This window comes from Amblyomma maculatum, chromosome 1 (assembly GCF_055883805.1).
Source record: "Amblyomma maculatum isolate TAMU_Amacu chromosome 1, ASM5588380v1, whole genome shotgun sequence".
Classification (NCBI taxonomy): domain Eukaryota; kingdom Metazoa; phylum Arthropoda; class Arachnida; order Ixodida; family Ixodidae; genus Amblyomma; species Amblyomma maculatum.
In genome coordinates this window covers 188023614-188043063 of record NC_139344.1, presented here as the reverse complement: position 1 = coordinate 188043063, position 19450 = coordinate 188023614, and the positions used below count along the sequence as shown (strand labels likewise).

The window sequence follows — 19450 nt, the reverse complement described above, 5'->3', positions numbered from 1 at the left end:
GGGATAAATTCACCATGACCTTCCACTCGCAACAGCCTGGCAATGCGACTGCGATACGGATAGTCTATGTGCCTGTGACACCAAGGACTGTCGCCCCGTTCTGTGGCGATTGCCTGGATGACGTTGAAGACTGGGTCCAGCATTATGAAGGGGTTGCTCGCCACAACGGGTGGACACCTGATCAATGCCTGCAGAACATATACTCCTCACTGGAGGCACCAGCGAAATACTGGTTCGAGAACCACGATGCTTCGCTGACATCTTGGGCGACTTGCAAGAGCGAACTGGTACACACGCTCGCGAAGAGGCACTGACGACAGCATGCAGATGATCTGCTACAAACTCGTCTTAATTCAGGTCTCTGAAGAGAGCATGAATCCCCCCGATGCGGGGGGGGGGGGGGGATTTTCGTCGAGGACGGCCGCGCTTAAGTGCTCGCGCCAACACCATAGCTACAGAGGAGAAAAAGGCACGCGCCTTGATGCCAGACGTACGAAATGGGATCTTTGGTGGCCTTATACGAAACCTAGACTACAGTAGCCAGTTTTTTCACCGTAACGACTACCATAGAGCGCGCGTTTGCCGCAAGGAACAGCCACTATCAGCGACTGGGCAACTTCCCAGATGCCTCGCCTCGATTGTTCTAGGCGGATTTGGCCTCGCCGATGTCCGCGAAACCATTCGCAAAGTCGTACGAGAAAAGCTCAAGAGGTTTTTCCCATGCAGCTACTGAGCAACGTTCCCCAGCAACCATTGCTACAGCCGTCCGGAAAGAACTGTAACCCGCACTCGCTTCAGAAGTTGTACCAGCTGCCGCTCTGGACAGCAACCGACTGTAGGCTATGCCGCTATTTCCCGTCGACCGCCTCCCGTACTTAGCCAGTGCCCACGGGCTGAGGAGCTTGGCCCACGGCACTGCGAATTCGTGCAGCAGTATGAAGCACCCCCAAAGCTGCAAGGGAGAAGGAAGTTCGACATCTAGAGGACCGCTAACAGGCGGCCGTTGTGTTGCTACTGCGGTGAGCCGAACCACCTATATCGTCGCAGCCCGTATCGAGAACTCAGCATTCGAGGATTCAACCGACGTGATCCGCACCCCCGTTACGGTGAACAGCCGCAGGAGATCCAAGAGTATCGCCGGTGCAAGTTCCACACACATCGCGTTTTACGTCACCGCGTAACTTCCCCTCCTCGTGGGTTTCGTTGTGAGAGCCGCTGCCCTCTTCCTGGTTGGGAAAACTGACTACGGCGACGCCTGGAGTTGGCGTTGGTCGGCCGAAGGAAAGAACCTCCATGTACTTTAAAACGTCGCACGAAGAACGATTGCTCCCTTGAGGACATAAACGGCTTTTCAGTTTCCAGTAACGTTAAAGTAGTAATCGACGCGGTCACAAGGTAGCCGTTCTAATGGAGACCGGTGCCGATTATTCAGTATTTAGTGAAGAATTGTCGCCGACTGCGAAAAGTGACTACCCAGAGGTATGTCCCTCCAATACGAACCGAAGGAGGTCGCCTCGTATACACTATGGGAAAGTGCACCGCCCCGTATCAAAGTTCATGGTGAGACGTGCCCCCCGAAATTTGTAATCTTAAAGCATTGCATTAAGGATGTTACTTTGGCAGCGGACTTCGCGATTATAGCGCAGTGATCGACGTGGGCACAGAACGAATTGACACTCCAGACACGTTTTGTATCGCCAAGGCCTCGATCATACGCCAAATTGAGCTGTGCTTAAAGTCGACTCCGAAGATGTAATTTCGCCGCCGCTGTCGATAGTCTTTCTGCCTGTTAGAGCCGAGACATCTGTACGGGGCGAAGGCGTCATGGAAAGAAGTGCTAAAATGCTGCTTGCGAGGAGAATCGGCGTTGTGAGAGGGAAAGCAAACGTTAAAGAAGGGCGGGACAACATCATCGTGACGAACTTCAGGAACGAGCCGCAACACCTGATGAAAGGGACAGTTAGTTATATAGCCTATATGGAAGAAATTAGCAACATACACGAGGCTGTTGCGTTTCCTGAATAAGACTTGTCATCCGGACCACAAGAAAAACAGGCCTTGCAACTGAACCTAGATAAAAAACTTGAATGGTCCCAGACGCGCGATCTTCTCGAACTCTTACATCGCTATAAGATTGTTTTGCCGCGACATTAAGAGCCAATGAGACGCCCGTCGCAAAACACAATTGTTGTCGATGGCGCAACACATCCTATTCGCCGTGCCAGGTTTCCTTGCAAGAGAGCGATACCGGAGCAAGTGCGTGAAATGCTTAACGATGTGATCCAGCCCCTTCGAGGTGCGAGATGGTCGACAAAGGTGCTTGAAACGAGAACATCATCATCTAAATACACAAGACACGTCCACAACTTCAGAACAGCCCGTGGGCTGCACCTATGGTGATGGTCTTCGCTTCGGTTCTGTGTCGCTTTGTCACTCGATAAAGTGACAAAGAAGTATGTATACCCACGTCCTCGAATCGACGAGACCCTCGATCGGCTCTGTCACGACCCCTGTTTTTGTCGATCGATTTGAAGAGTGGTATACTGGCAGATTTAAGTGGATGAGCTAGACCAGGAGAAAACTGCGTTGATAACACCGGATGGCCTCTATAAATTTAAGGAAATGCCGTTTGGCTTATGTGTTGCACCTTTAACATTTCAACGAGACATGCACACTGCTCTCGCCAGACGTGTTTTGCGTCTTTAGATAATGTCATCTCACCTTTGCCGACCATCTTGTGCGCCTCCAGGATTTGCGGAAGGCCGGCCTCACACTCAAGCCTACAACACGCCGGTTCCCGCACAGCGAATTTAAGTTTCTTGGGCATATCGTCAGCCACGCAGGCGTGAAGCCAGATCTTGAGAAAACAGCGGCCTTATCGTTCCCACGGTAGTCGGACAAAAAGAGTGTAAGAAGTGTAAGAATTCCTGCGCCTACTTCAGACGTTTTGCTCAGAACTTCGCCCAGATCGCCGCGCCGCTGATCTATATACCTTACAAAAGGTAGCGTCGTCTCTGAGCGGAACGAGGAGCAAAAGTGAGGATTCGGCCAGCTATAGCAAGCCTTTCAAGCCTACTAGGCCACTTAGATCAAGATGCCGACACTGAACTCCACACCGACGGCAGCAACAAAGGAGTTGGAGCAGTACTTGTGCAGTTGCAGGACGGCGCTGAGCGGGTTATTGCGTATGCTAGCCGAGCCCTTTCCAAGGCAACTTTACTACAGAAAAGGAGTGCCTCGCTGTAATCTGGGCAACGACCAAGTTCCGGTCATATCTGTACGGCCGCCATTTTCGTGTGGTCACCGAGCACCACTTTATGCTGACTCGCCAACTTGCTCGATGGAGCCATCGACTGCAGGAGTCACTATCGTATACAAATCCGGCCGAAAACATCATGACGCTAAATTCTTAGCCCCCGTGCAGATAGCGCCAGGAGGCGATGATGACGACGCAGACAGCTTTATCGCGGTCTTAAACGCGGCAGATATAGCGGTTCGACAGAGAGATGATCGTCACACCACAAACGAGACGAAGATGTGGTACCTCATTTTTTCCTGCGTGTTCTACCTACTTTTAGAATTAGGAACGGCGTCATGTACAAAAAGAACTCCGACAGCTGCCAGAGATCGTAGCTTCTTGTTGTACCGGAAGATCTGCGCAGCGAGATCACGGAAGCTTGCCATGATGATCTTGTGCTAAACACTTCCACAGATTCGGGAAAAGCATTACTGGCCGAAACTCGCCAACTATATGCGTAAGTACACAAGAACTTGTCCCGAGTGCCAACGGCGGAAGGCGCCACCCATACGTCCGATGGGCCTTCTTCAGCCGATCGAACCATCGGGTCTTCGTTCCATACGATCGGAATGAATTTTCTGGGCCCATTTTTCACGTCCCTGTCCGGCAACAAATACATCATAGCGGCAGCCTACCTCACGCGCTATGCGACGTCCCGATCAGTTCCGTCTGCGACGGCTACGGAGGCAGCCAAAATTTTCGTGTATTGTCCTGCGATATGGCGCACCGGCAGTTTCGATCACTGACCAGGGTGCCGCATTTCTGACACAACTTTTACAAGAGATCCTGCGTCTAAGCTATACCAGCCACCGTAGAACTACTATGGGCTAACGGAGATGCTGAACAAAACGATGGCCGATACGGTCACCATGTTACGCGGACGGCGACCATCATAACTGGGACGAGGTGTTACCTTACGTTACATTCGCTTATAAAAATTCTAGGAGGCCCTTTACACCACTGAAGTGCGATGAGTCGAAAACCTCTATTGCGCGGTAGTCCGAAGTCCTCCACTACGGCACCTCTAGCTTTATTTTTTTTTCACTCCCACCTTCCTCCCTTCCCTTTAGGCGCGGTTAAGGTGTCCGCGGATAATTGTGGCAGATACTGCGTTTTTTATTCTTGTAAACTAATTTGAAACGCCGCCGATTCCTGCTTTACTGCGTCTTCTGTATGCTGTTTAGTGCGGCGTTCAAGGAAGCGCCAAATGAAAGACGCAGCACGGATGTCTGGATCGGACGCCAGTCGGGGTCAGCTTCGCATATGCGTTAATGACGTTATGACCAGATGTGACGTCATCATGTGTCAGATCCTATTATTGCATATCGCCGGATGTGACCAGGTGATGGCGTCATAGCCATCTCTGTCATTATCATCAATCACTATAACTACCACTACCTTTATCGGTCACTGTCTACCACTAACTAGCGGCGGCGGTCTCCGTGGTAACCGCGCTGGCATGACTCTAGGCAAGAAGAACGAAGGAACGTTTCTGATGTGCCCGGCATGGCTGTCAGGATGATTGAAAGCTACAGTGGGACAGGACGCCGTATGAGGCATTAAAGGCTTTCGCCTTAATACTACAGTCCAGGAGACATGTGTCGCCGTCTGGCACGACTCCATTTATAGCACCAACACGGTACCGATGCTCATCGCTGCAATCTCCGGAGATGTGACGTTGGTTTTTGACCCGGTGACAATTTCTGGGTCACCGAAGTCTGTCGGAAAAACTTATAAAGGGATATTTTGGACCGCATACCCGTCGCATTGATGACGTTGACTACGAGATGCTGCCCAGCGGAAGACGACCATCATCACGCCTTACTTCACGTCCTGAAGTAGTGCATGTACTCCGGCTTAAGCCATATTACGTGTGATCACAAGGTGGCCCTTTTTTGTTTTCTCCGCTACATCATTCATCGCAAAATAACACGTGCATATACTATGCGTGCATTTACGAATATGTTTTCTTTTAAGTTTAACATCGGGAGGAGGAGGACAAAACATCTTTATTTAATCAGCGGGGGGGACCGTCAGTCCAGGGTCCCGTAGTTCGTGGCTGCAGCAATAGCGCGGCGAGCCAGCCATTGCTGGCGCTCCGGGCAGGGGTCCTGCAGGCCGGCCTCCCAATCTTCCATGCAGGGGTGGAGAAGTGGTCTTGGAGAAGGGGTAACTTGGCATGCCCAAACCATGTGGTAGAGCGTTGCCCACTCACCGCAATGTGGGCAGTCAGAGGAATAAAGGGATGGGTACCAGAGGTTTAGGAGAAGTGGTGTAACAAAGGTATTAGTTTGCAGGCGGCGGTAAATTGCTGCTTCTTGGGTAGACAGGGTGGGAGAAGGGGGTGGTAATGTACGGGGAGACAGCCTGTAGTGTTCAAGCAGTTCTGTGCATGTAAAGATCGGGGAGGCATACGTGTAATCCGGGAGAGGGGAAGCTCGGGTAAGGAGCTCGCGAGCATGTCGATGGGCATCTTCATTGCCGGGCATCGACTGGTGTCCCGGAATCCAGATCACACTGATCTTTTTCGGAGGGTTAGCGACGAGGATTCGGCGGCTGGCGGCACCGATGCGTCCGCGAAGATAGTTACGGCAGGCCGTGCGGGAATCTGACATGATGGTAGCTTGCGCATTAGTAGCGGCGGCCAGAGCGACGGCTGCTTTTTCGGCAATACTCGATTGGGTGGTGCGAAGAGAGGCATAGTTGAGGAGAGTGCCCGCTGGAGATGTCATGGCAATGGTCATGTGTCCGTTAACAGGGCCAGCAGCGTCTACGTACAGAGTATCGATTGGCTGTCCCATATTCGAGAGAGGTACGCGAGTGGCTCTTGCCTGTCGGCGGTCTTGGTGATATTCTGCATGCATGTGTTTGGGGAGAGGTTTGACGATAATTGCTCGGCTGATATTCTGTGGCAGATCTTCGCGGTTTTGGGTGGTATAGGGCGGAGAAATATTGAGAGTTTGAAGGACATGCCTTCCAGTGGGCAAGGCTGCTAAGCGGACAAGTTGCGCCAGGCGATGTGCTTCATGCAACTCTTCAATGGTGTTATGAACGCCAAGTTGGAGTAAGCGGTCGGTAGACATGCATTGGGGAAGCCCCAGGGCTGTCTTGACCGCTTTTCTGACAAGGGTGTTCAACTGGTTGAGCTCCTGCTTACGAAGCGGAAGGTATGGCGTGCCGTACGTAATGCCGGCGATAATGAATGCGTTGGCCAGCTGCAGTGCGTCTAGCTCCCTAGTGCCGTAGTTTCTATGTTTTAACCCGTTGAAGCATTCGTATAATTTGATCGGTAGTGTTGATTAAATGATTGAGAGCAGAGGAATGGGAGCGGCCGTTACGGATAACGAGGCAGAGGATCTTGATCTCCGGCTTCACTTTTATCATTTGGCCATCCAGGATGATCTCAATGGGCGAGGTGGCAGTGCGAGGGGAATGTCGCCGGCGGTCAATAATAAGAATTTCCGATTTCGCAGGGGCACAGGTAAGACCACGAGAAGCGGCATAGGCACTGACCAAGTCTGTCGCCGCTTGGAGGTTGCCTTGAATTTCGCAAATGGTCACATTGTCCGCGTAGATGGCATGTCGAACTCTCGGAAGGCTATTGAGCTTATTGGAAAGGTCCTTCATAATGAGGTTAAAAAGCAGTAGTGAAAGTATCGCGCCTTGAGGTGTGCCCCTAGGACTCAGATTGATGGGTGTGGAAGTAGGGACGATGCTTCTTTAGGAAGGGAGACAGTGTAGCACCCGAAGACAAAGCGCGATCGCTTCGGCGAAGACGACGCTGCTGCTGTGACTTGCGCGCGATCTGGTTCTCCTCTTTGCCCCGTTTACATGAGGTCTCTGCTGCCGTCCTGCCCATGTCTGTATTGGCGTAAATATAGAATGAGGATAAACCTACATCATTTGAACGCGACAGCAATAAAGGCCCCGTTCACCAGCAAATCCGGCGTCGGCGTTGAGCGAAAATATTCAAGGGGGCACTTTGGATCACTTAAATGCGATGAAGCGAAAGCCTCTATGCGCAGTGATCTGAAGCCCTCCACTACGGCACCTCTTTCTCTCTGTTTTCACTCCCAACATATAACATATAAACCCCTGCTTCAACCGAGCCGTATGAACGTGCCTGTCTGGCCTAGGGGTAACGTGAATGCAAAGGTCCTGACAGGTCGATTCTGAGATCACTCTCCCATATGAAAGGAGGCCCGAGTTGGCAGCTCCTGCCAAACGTAATGCCAGGAAGCCCTATGTTCAGTTAGTGCTCGGCCATGTCAGCTACCGCCCCCCACTTAATGAAAGCGTTGCGGACGGACGGACACGATCCGCGAGCATGAGCCATTAAAGGCTATCGCCTTACAGTCATGATCATGGCACTGGCAGTCGACATGGCCGCGCAGTGATTGAACGTAGGATTGCCTGACGTTACAGGAGCTCCCAACTTGGGCCTCTCCTTTTAAAGGGAGGATGGTATCAGAATCGGCCTACCAAAACCATTGCATTGAGTCAGACCCGTTACCTGTGGGCCACGCAGGCACGCTTACGTCGCTTGATTAAAGCAGAGCTTTATATGTTGGGTCGTATAGTCTATGCTGTCGTGTCGCATACCTTTAAATGTGGAGCTTTTGTCTCCCATAATTTTTAATACATCAAAGCAACTGACAAGCAGACATACATTGCACCCACGCTGGTGACGTGCTGGCCACCGGTGTGCTGGCAGCGCACCACTCGCTTAGGTGTTAGGCCTAATCTGCTTCACGTCAAGACCAAAGCAGTGATCTGCCACAGCCTATTTATTATTGAATGTCTAATCCCGTGGCTATTACACTGTAGAGTAATCGCCAATTGTATTCAAAGTAATTTTTCCCGAACGTCTGGCAGAGAAACGCAACAGCCAAGAGGCGCCGCCACTAGACCAGTTCGGCTGGCTTGACCCCACGACGCGACGTGGAATGAAAATAGTGCGGCAGCTCATAGACCACCGCCAAGCACACCCACAGTCACTTTGTCAAGCGCATGGACGGTGCAGGCGCTGCCATGAGGTACCCAAGGCCGCACAGCACAGCCAATATATCGCTCTACTGCGCACTTGGGGTTTGTTATACTGCGTGACTTCCTTTTTATACGCAAAATCTTCAATGGGGTAATCTGTGTTCATAAAGCCAATAATTGTATTGAGTTAGATATATCCAGACTTGGGTGCGACTGCAGAACCTTGTGGAACTGCTAAGGCACCAGGCATGTGGTCACTTTGTTTTGATGGTTTACAAAGCCATGATTATCAAAAAAGCCCTTAAATGAACGTTACTTTGAAATGAGCACCTCTGCTTCTCAATTCATCAGTGGTAATTAACTAGGGCACAGAATCCAGGTTTGAGCACCTGATTGGGAATAATTAGGAACAGTATAAGCCATCTATCTTCATTTGGGACTTCTGCATAGGCTGGTTTTAATGGCTATGTAGCAAGGCACTAAAAGATGCACAAGCAGGAAAATGCACTGTGCCGTTTTTTTCACGGCACATTTGTGCTAAAGCAACATAATCTGAGTGTTAACTAAAAAATTTAGCCTAGCTGTTCCTTAGCAATCATTTCAACGCAATGAAGCGATGGAAGGGCTCGTGCGACATATAGGCACTAATAACTCTGAATGTTGCGGATGTCACGGCAGCCGCATGATCGACCGCCACTGATTTTCTGAACATCCCAAACCTCAACAAGTGTGCAAAATGGGCTACCCTTCAAAGCAGCGACTTCGAACATCTGGCTGGCATATCGCAAGCCACATACATTTACCACTGAAAGATGCCCACCTGCACCACTGAAGTCCCCAACAGCAAAAACTGCAGAACTACCAACATATGTACTGAGTGCAGGTGCATCAGCCATGAATTTTCTTGGAAGTTTGAGGGCAATTAGTTTTGAAAAAAAAAAAGACAATGCTCAACTTGGCTACCTTTTACACCTCCGCTTTTTCTGTACGCAAGTCTTTCCCAGGGTTAACTGATGTCACATTAGGCTTGTAGTCTGGACAACCATGCAGCTGACATAGCCTATTATAGTTCGATAGCGATTCCTTTAGGTGCATTCTAAAGGGGATGTGGCACAAAATTTTTCTTAGTGCTTGTTTTGGAATGTTTTGAAAAGCATTAAAAAACATCTATCAGCCTGTGACGTTTGCCTGTGCCCAGAAAAAAAGTACAAAATCGAGCTTCTTTTCTCACATGGTTTGTTTTGGTTTCAGCAGCTGAATGTCCCATGTCTGTATGAAGTCGTTTGAACCAAATCACTTAAAGTTGCACTAAAGAGAATTTTGTGGTAGTTGTATAGTTGAGAGAACTCCATCTACAACAACTTTGAATTATTGTCATGTGCGAGGAATTTTGCTGTAGAAATCAGATAAAGTCCTCGCCTTTTCTTTTTCACTCACTGATGAGAGTAGGAGTCGCACAACACATGAAGTTCGTTTCAGGCAATCGCGTCATGGTGGCTTGCCTCTACCGTTGGCGAAGTGATATGTGGAGCGATATTGTGAGCATAGTCCACTTGCATCGGGCTTGTTGCTTTGGTGACATACTTTCTGAACCACAAATATGTATTGGTTCTATCAAAATATTATTTGTAGCATATCCAAAAACACCAATGAACATTACTTTGGGGGTCTTTACAGATGACAGGATTTTCATTGGCCACTGCAGAGTGGTAAGGTTGAGTCCCATGAAAGTAAAGTATACAGGCTGCTGTGGACTTTACCGTTATGTTGTCTGTGACTAAACCTTTATTCATGTGCCAGAGGCCTCTTAGGCCCACACTGAAAAGAACGTAGATCAGAAAGAAACAAACACTGGTTTAATCTTGGTACGTAAGCCAGCAACACTGACAGTTATAGTATGTGCACTGGTATAGAACACTTGTCCTTGAGACAATGATCAGAAAAGAAAAAAACATTTTAGTGTCGCACTTCTACCACTTGGTGTTGACCGGTGGTGTTAAGAGATCAAGTGAAGGAGTCTCAAAACTTTGGTGGTGCCCTTATTGGACAGAACAGCCATTACAAACAGTGTGGGCAACACATCGGTAGGAAATTCGCACTTGCCCATTGGAGAGTGCAGTAAAACCGGCCCCTGAAACTCATACCTGTCCAAAGGGACAGCCCCTGCCCTATAGGAAGTACACAACACACCTTGTACAGGTTACTCCGAATGCACTGCATGGTGGCGATTTTTTTGGAAGCAACGGACAGTGCTTGTTTCTGGGCTCCTCTAGCAGCAAGAAGGCACTATAAACAGGACTGTGCCCACATGAGCTATGGCCTACCTTCAACAAGATTTTCGCAGGGGCAGATTTCACTAGCATTTCAATTGGCTTCAGTCAACAAGGACCCTGTGTAAGCGTTTAATATGAACACTTGGACTTGCCATAAGTCCTTTCCTTTTGGCATCACTAATATGGGCTTCACATAAGCAGCCACAAAGACAGCAAGGGCTTGAGCTGACGACTTTTGCCCATTACAGAATGGCATGTCTGGCTGAGCAAGGAGAGGCACCCAAACAGACAATGGCAATATAACGAATGCAGTAACAAACATGTTTGGTGAGGGAGCACAAACAATTACGGAGGCATTAAACAACAAACAAAAAACAAGTAGCAAACATTGCTGGAGATCGCCAAAACACAACACCCATGGCCAGCATGGTCTCTACAGACAGCAAGGAGTCTGCTGCTTACTTCCAAGAGAGCCTCAGTATCTGAATTCGGAGTTGCCTTAAGCCTTGCTACAGGCAGTGAGATCGTTCTCATTTTGCATCTGCAAATATTGATGGGAGCTATACGCTCTCTGGGTGACTTAGATTTAGACAACTTGTCAAGAATTCCCTTTTAACTGGCCTTCAGTAACATTTCCTGGGGCAGTTAGCTCTAAAAATGAGCTTATTCACTTGGAAAAATATTCTTTGGGAGGTCTTTCTACCCAGATTGAGAGATCTTGTGTACATATGGCTCTGCTATGGAACCGAGAGTTCTTTGGGTCTCCGAGAGCGCAATTTGTGCCTTGGAGACTAACCCATGGTGACAGGCAGTCTAAACGCCTATTTGGGTATATGTAACGCTTCGGTGAGCATGGGGAGCCCGACATCACAGTTCTCAATAACTGGGGAGCCCTCAGCTAGCCATTGCATACCCAAATCTGTAAGTAGACAGCAAAGTCACACAGTGGTTGGATGTGCAGCTCCCAGCTGGAAGAGGCCACTGGTCCTGGAGAGGAATGCGGCAGGGAGGCCACGGGGAAAAAAACCCAAAGTCATCACAGCACTACAGGAGAGCATCACGTGGTCCTCTCCGACACAGGAGCCACCTGGTCTGGGGCAGACCAGCGACGCTTGCGGGGGGCTGGCTCACGGATGCTCAGTGGGTTCATCGGGTCTGCCCCTGGGGCGGCAGGAGGTGGTCGCGGGGGCAGCCCTGTCCGGCGAGCCCGGTGCGTCAGTGAGATACAGACATCACCAACCGCCAGCCGATGGCACTGAAGCTGGTAGCGCTGCAGTGAGCGCTCGGGATTACACGATGACCAGCCCCGATTGAAGACAAAGAAAGGATGTTCCACTGGTGCTTCCACTGTCACCTGCATACCAGGAATATGACACCACACAATATTCTCAATACTGTCATGAAGTGGCTAGTAAGCATGTGCAAACAAACAATGACCAACAGCTAGCTACTCCACCACTGCCCCTGGGTATAGGATGGCCATGTAGCTAAAGCCATGAGCTGGCAGCAACTGATGCCTTCAGCAAATGAAAAGATCCAAAGGAGCTAGATCATTTTCCCGCAGTGGTACTTGTGAGGACACACCTGAACTTGGTTCTGGCCGACGGAGAAGCTGAGCAGAGCGACGCCATCACCCTTAGAGGGAGCCTCGGCCACGCGCAACACGCGGCTCGAGTCGATGCGCAGGTCGCGACTCAGGTTGGCACTGCTCACGAAATCTTCAGTGCGCAGGTCTTCGACCTTTTTGAGCAAGCCACTACCGAGCTGAATGATGGAACCTTTGACGAAGTAGGCCGGATAGTGTAGGGCACCGGGCGCCTGGCTGCTGCTGCTGCTCGCAGGCACGGCCAGCTGGGGTCCCTCAGGTGCCCGGCTACGCACGGGCGGCGCCGACAGTGGCGCGCCGGCCAGCAGCGAGGCCGGCGGCTCGACGATGTTGATGCTAGCCGGCGGCTGGAGGATGCGATGCTTGAGGCTGCCCTCCTTGCCGCTGGGCAGCCGGTACGGCGGGCTGGGCGGCGACCGGCGCCGGGCCGGAAACGCCGGCGGCGGCAGCGGCGGCTCCGTCGGGTAGGGCCGCCTGCCGGCCAGCAGCGAGGCCGGCGGGGCCCCGTACGCCAGCGGGAAGGGGAAGCGAGGGTAGAAGGACGAGTAGTCGGGCGGCCGGAACCAGGCGTCGGCCGGCGGCGCCTCGACGGGCGGCGCACCACTCATGGGCGCCCAGTCGTGGCCCCCCTCCGAGGCGCTGCGCACCTTTCGCTCGGGGCCGCCGCCGCACAGCGGGGACAGGTATTCGGGCTGCCGCAGCGACAGCATCGAGGCTCTGGCCGCCGCGCACGGCCCTGCGTTGAAATGCACACTCAGCCTCTATCCAAAAATGAACACAAACCAATAAAAAGCTAAACAGCGCAGGGAAGTTGACGGAATGACGTCCGATGTTGCGGGTGAGGCGCACTGTTCGCGAAGAGCGGCAGCTCAGGCTTCGACGCAAGTGGCACCATCACTTTTCCTCGCGAAGCCAGGTGGCAAGCACCGGCACTGTAAAGCGCCCCAACCAATGCTTTCTTTACGAGATCAAGGGTATCGCCTTCACTGAACTGCTGCATAGTCATTTTCCCTTATCGCATCAACAACAGCTTCGAGACACTTGCAGGAAAATACTCATGCTGACGCGGGAGCTTTGAGGCCTTAACGTCAGAGGTTCACCACAAAACCCAGCGTCGGCGTCGTGAGCGAAAACTCACGAGCATAGCGCAAACATGAGGCAGCTGACATGGCCGCACATTGACTGTATGTAGGGTTGCTTGGTGTTACGTTTGGCAGGAGGCTTCTCCTTTTATATATCGAAGGGTGATATCGGAATCAGTCTGCCAGGACCCTTGCATTCAGGTTACCCTTTAGGCACGCTTAGTTAAAGCGAGGCTTTCTATGTGGAGTGCTAGCCTACGAAGGCGGAGCTTAAGTGTGCCCCGTAATTTTGTTGTTGTTGTTGTGATTCCCTGCCTCAGTGAGGCGAACGCCAGAGCTTAGGCGCGAAAAGAAACTACGCCGCGAGAATGGGAGCTCTGTAAGAGATGCAGGTGTGCAGGCTTGCTCCGAAGATTCTGCTTCAAAATACAGCAGTTTATTCACCGTGACAGACTTGGTAGGTTGACAGAGGCCGCCGCAAAAATATCGCACTCCGCTGCAACGTAAGCAAAGTCGGTAATTCTGCTGCAGTGGCACAGAAAGTCTCCCGCGATATGCGAGGCCTTGACCTATAGTATACCTGGAGAGCATCGGTGGATATGCAGCACAATGGCGGCGGTACGTCGCTGCAGCGATTTTCACTTTCGGTTTCAATCTCACGCAAGGAGAAAGCATGTATCTGCCCTCAGGCGCATGGCTAATGCAACCTCCGCTGCACAACAAATGAGTGCACATGAAGAAGCTGCAGACCAAGTCTCAATAAAGCTTTCAGCGACCACACTTTGCCTCCAGGGCAGCGGCATTTAATATCAGCCACGTCTAGACAGGAGCCAATGCTACCGCCAGCGCACGCAGCCCCCATAAAACCTGCCCGGAATTTCCTGGGGATAGAGGTTGGATGGACAAAACAGGTTTCAACCAACAAGCGTTTATCAGTCCGGATACATGGAAATCCGGATACATGGAAATCAAGCCTGTGAAATTTTCAAGTGCCATACGAAAGTAGTGGGCGCAAATTTCTGCGCTCGACCAAAACCATGCCCCTCGCCGCCCAGTACCGATGCGCACCGCCGAATTTTAGCTAACACCAAACGGCGTTGCCAAGGTTTTTGTCTTCTGCCGCCTGGCTTTGTGCTGGAATGAGACGTTTTTACTGATTGACAGCGCGACTGCAGCGGCTTACGTGGGACTTGCCGTAGTGTCAGAGGCGACGTCGCCGTCAAGGTCAAAAGTCAGTCTGGTCATTAACTATCATGTATCTAAGCTTGCCTGATAGCGTTGCTATGCAGCTGCTCCACAAGGCAAGATTTTGCTCAGGTAGCCTTTGAAGTATAGTTCTTTCGCACTGATAGCGGGAGGCATGCAGAAAGGAATGCTTTCGGCTATCAAGGGCGAGAACTCTGGGGGTGTTCGAGCTTTGAATGTTTGGTTGTGAACCCAATACTTTCGAATAACTCCAAACATACGTGAATACAAAAACATCATCAGTCGGAATATACCCCCTGCAGTGCGAAGGCCTCTCCCATATTTTTCCAATTAGCCCTATCCTGCGCTAGCTGCATCCACTTGACCCCTGCGAACTTCTTAACCTCATCCGCCCACCTAACTTTCTGTCGCCCGCTTCTACGCTTTCCTTCCCTTGGAATGCAGTTTGTTACCCTAAGCGACCATCGGTTGTCCTCTCTTCGCACTACATGCCCTGCCCATGCCCACTTCTTGATTTCCACTAGAATGTCAGTAATTCGAGTTATTTCCCTGACCCACTCGGCACGCTTCCTATCTTTTTAACCTACGCGATATCCCTTACACTAGCAAGCTGGTAATCCTAATTTGTGAGCACTTGCCCCAAATGCACTCCATCCCAATCTTACTCTCCTAGTTATTTGCTTTTCGTGGTTCGGATCCGCGAACATACTCGCCTACCACTTCCAATGCTTCGCTACGTATTATAAACTGCTGTTCAACAGCCTGAGAAAGGAACCGCAGTTTACAAAAACATAGTTAAAACAAGGAAATAAACCGTTTTTCGAAAGCGCAGCCATGCTAAATAGATGTTAAATTCCAAAATGTTTATTTCGCCCATATCATCAATGGCCGAATATGGCTCACACAACTAATAAGAAAAATGGGGTACCAGAGAAGTAATAATTAACTTCTCTGCATAGCAATAACAACCGACAATTCGTAGAACATTAAGTATGTCACTACATGGCGTCATACCATGTCTCCCCCAGCTAGTTGAGAACACAGTCCGACGAAAACACACTGGGCCCCAAGCGAATGACGAAAACTGAAGATGCCGCTTGAGTGCTGTGAGGTGGCGAGTGACTGCCGGCCTTGAAGCCTGGGTCATCTCGCAGCCGTTACGTTCCGCCGTCTTTATCTGCTGGCTATGCGCTGAGCCAACAGCCAGACTCGATCGTCGTATTTAGGCACGCGGTGTTCGACTTTGCTCGACTTTGCGGTAGCTTCAGAGAAATCAGCATCCGCCGATTGCGGCGCACGTTCCCGCGGCTTACCTAGTATGTATGTCCGCACCTCGCTTTATTGTTAAATAAAAGACCACCACCAGCGTGTTGTCTCCACCGAGCAGAATCGCGGGGTGTCGGTTTGCTACAGTGCTTCTTCCCCGCAGTCCAAGTCTTGCACACATCCTAGTGTCTCTAGCTCTTAGCAGCGAGCCGACAGTTGAAATTGCTCCTTTGTCGCTCTTTCGCTTTGCATTCGTCTGCGGTTTTTTTTTTTTTTTCCTCGATGCCCCACGGCGAAAAAAGCGGGAAACAGCGATGCGAGAGTACGCAGCTGTCATCCCACGAGCAATCTCGATGGACCTGTCGGCCACCATGTGCCTGTAAGCCAATATCGCAAGATAGTGATGCTCTTCTTTTTTATTATTTACACTGATCGCTATGCTTTCCGTTGGCTTGCAGATGTAAAGGATACGCGTGATGTTGATAAAGCCGTACGCCTTACCGAATTTCGAAAAATTCGCGAATGAAAACTGAGGACCACTGTCATGAGACCATGAATAAATGAAAAACATTTCTAGTTTTGTACAGGGAGGGCACAGGAGCGGTCCATAAAGGCCCGCCTCTTAAAACCACTAGGTGGGATCCCTGTTACTGGAGCCCATCGGCGTCGGCCGCGGCCCAGGCCTGCTCGACTAAGGCCGGCCGTCAGGTAGGAGCCTCACAATCCTCACGGGAGGGGTTGGGTAGGGGGGAAAGATTTGGGTTTTTCTGACACGCCCACACCATGTGGAAAATGAGCACTCTTTCTCACAGTGGGGCATTTCCCCGTGCAAACGGGGTCAAAGTGTGAGTAGGGCACAGTAAAGTTTCGGCGTAAAGGCGGAGGAGAATGCACTCTTCCGCCTTTTGCGAAGCCCTTGCAGGGCTTAGGATATATGGCCGGATTGGTAGAATTGAATGATTTCTTTGAAAGTGTAGGAGGGATTGGGTTTGGTGTCCGGATCACTGAGGGACGAAGATGGTGCCCGGAAAGGCGCGCCGGCGACGGCCGTCTCGTTCCCGTCGAGTCCAGTGTGAGCCGGAGTCCAGATCGTTTGGCGAGCGGGGGCACCGTCGCTGTTTTGCAAACTTTTGCAGGCAAAATACGATATGTACCCCTGCTCGACATTGTGGCAGGCACCCCTCGAGTCTGTGATCATGACTCGTGAGTGCTGATCTGCAGCGGCTAGCGCGATGTCAACCTCTTCCGAGTGTTTAATGTGTGCACGGAAACTGAGTACTTTTACTATTTGGTAGGACGACAGAGGCCGCGTACCGACCCCCCGTGATGAGGGCCGCAGGCGTCCACGTAGAAGACCATGTTTGTGCCCGTAGCGGCGAGCCAAGGCTGCCGCCCACCGCGTCTGCCGCTATGGTCCTCTCGTGTCATGTCGACCAGAAGAGGGCGCACACGCAAGGCATATCTCCACTGTGCTGGGATATGTACGCGATGTTCCGTATGTATTGAGTGATGGATATGAAGTCGGGCAAAGAGGCGGCGTTTTGGACAGTCTCGCGTAGTGGTTCATCAAGTGTGCCTCTCGCAGCTGATTAAGGGTTTTCACCATCCCCAGGCTAAATAGGTGCTGGTTGGAGGTGTTGACCGGGAGGTCGAGGGCAAGCTTTTTATGCAGAATGACTTCGGAGTGAATTCTCGCCAAATTTGCACAGGTGGAGGTATGGAGCCGAACAAAGGTCTCGACTGGTTACAAATGCATGTCCTGCCGCAAGACGTACTTGCATCTCAACCCCCCGTGCTTGTTCGAAACACGGCGGACCATGCGGCCCACCTGGTCCCTCACCTTATGCACTTTGGCCAATGTTGTGTTAGCTCTGCGAATTTTGTGAATAACGAGCCCCAGTACTCGGATCTCGTCGTGTTCAGGTATGAGTCCACTGTTAAGGGAGAGGTTGATTTTGGTGGTGAGGCCCCCAACAAATCCACAGCGAGTACTACCTTGTCACTGAGGCGATATTCGATCCAGTTGAAAATTTCCCGGCCACGTTGAAGCTCCTATGCGCACCGGTGTGAGCAGAACCCGAACATAGTGCCTGCGAATACATTTTTGTTTTCCAGAAACTCATACAGCCTGTCACTCAACCTCGTCTCCGTAAATTTTCCCGTACAAGGGAGATGGGACGGAGGTTTCTGGTTAGCAGCTTTGGGAATGAAGGTGACCATAGCTGTTTTATAATCAATTGAGAGGGGTATTTCCACGAGCCAAATGAACCTGATGTAAGAGAGAAGTGTAGAGTATGCAGAATCGGGTAGGTTGGAAAGTACTTTGTGATTTTATTCCGCCCCAGTGCCGGTCTTCGTTTCATTTTTAACAAGGCCGCCTTCAGGTCATGAAGCTGGAACGGTTGGCCCAGTTCCATGTTCTCGGAGCCTGCATGAGCACGCGCTGGCCCCTGGGGGGGGGGGGGGGGGGGGGGTCCTGCTGTGTACAGAGATATTGGTCTCGAAGTTTGGATGTAAATTTTGAGGTGTCTCCATCGAAGCCGTGAATCGCTCTTTGTAATGTTTTTGCGTTTCTCACTGACCGACAATCATACGTCCAGACACCCAACATGGCCCATACCAATTAGGCACGCGAGGGACCCCGCAGGGAGCGGTCCTCTCGCCCCTCCTACTCAATCTGGCAATGATGAGACTTCCCGCTCAGCTGGCGAGGGTCGACGGCATCCAGCACGCGCTGTATGCCAACGGCATCGCATCTGGGCTGAAAACGGCTCGGCAAGAGAAATGGAGGCCAACCTGCAGCAAGCGGCCGACATAGTAGACAACTACGCGGCCTTCAGTGCTCGCCGTTGAAATCTGAATTTGTACACATACGTCCGAGCCACGGGAATGTCCAGAGGAGCTGAAAATCTATTTAGGTGGTTAATGAGCGCGTATGCCGTCGAGGAAGCCAGGAGTGACATCTCCGCGTGCCGAGAGCGGTAATCCACGCATCCTCGGAAGGGATCTACGCCCACCACATGCAGCGCAGGAAGGAGGGAGAGAGAGAGATTGGCAGGAGCGGGATTTTTGTTGGCAGGTTTTAAGCTGCAGATTCAATCGTTCTTGACGACTTGGTGCAGTTTAGTAGATAACCCAGGCCACCACGCAGACTGAGGCTCTGCAGCGCTCGATTACCTGGTGCCCTTCGGGCAGAAGAGCGAGAATTCCCCTTCTCACTGATTGGTGAATAACAAAATGCTTTCCAATAAATAACAGGCAGCCGTCATTTTCAAATCAACTTGCTCAGTCCAGCCAGAATAGTACAGGACTATAGGCGAAGCACATCAGGCGCATGCGAAAACGTTGAATGCGTGGCGGCAGCAAATCCAGAAACACGTTTGCCAGAACGGTGACCAGATGCTGATGGTCTGCCTGGAATGTCGCCGTGAGGCCACTGAGATATTCTTCCAAGCGTTCTGCTGACCATGTTAGTGTCAGGGCTTCAATTTTTTTTTTTATTTAGGCATACCGTGTTTCTACTGGCGTTAGGGATCTTGAAGCGTGGTGTTCGTACCCATCTGGGTGCGTCTGTGCCAAGACTGCACTCAAACCATGGACTGATGCACCCGTTGACAACGTTGTAGGGTAGTCTGGATGATAGTTGACTGAACATGGAAGTTTTTTTTTGTTTGTTTGTTTGTTTTTTATTCTTTTTTTTTTTTTTTTTTTTTTTTTTTTTTTTTTTGCTTAC

At 51.0% G+C, this 19450-nt stretch overlaps 2 protein-coding genes across 5 annotated transcripts in view; both read right to left on the bottom strand.

The window, feature by feature from the left end:
- Window positions 1–5331: 5331 nt before the first annotated feature.
- LOC146205162 (uncharacterized) lies at window positions 5332–6043 on the bottom strand. Its single transcript, XM_084606439.1, has one exon. The coding sequence runs from the start codon at window positions 6040–6042 to the stop codon at window positions 5332–5334; it is 711 nt and encodes a 236-aa protein (XP_084462565.1). The 5' UTR covers window position 6043.
- A 4075-nt stretch (window positions 6044–10118) lies between these two features.
- Atx-1 (Ataxin 1) overlaps window positions 10119–19450 on the bottom strand; it is a 111615-nt gene continuing 102283 nt past the window's right edge. For all 4 annotated transcript variants that reach the window (XM_084589846.1, XM_084589847.1, XM_084589845.1 and 1 more), the window contains 2 exons: window positions 12142–12899; window positions 10119–11911 (listed from right to left, as the gene is read on the bottom strand). In XM_084589846.1, the coding sequence (XP_084445972.1) occupies window positions 11615–11911; window positions 12142–12899 (1055 nt within the window). In that variant the 3' untranslated portion in view covers window positions 10119–11614. The remainder of the gene's footprint in view (window positions 11912–12141; window positions 12900–19450) is intronic.

Coding starts and splice junctions, on each gene's coding strand:
- LOC146205162 (XM_084606439.1), bottom strand. CDS start 6,042: ATGACCATTGCCATGACATCTCCAGCGGGCACTCTCCTCAACTATGCC.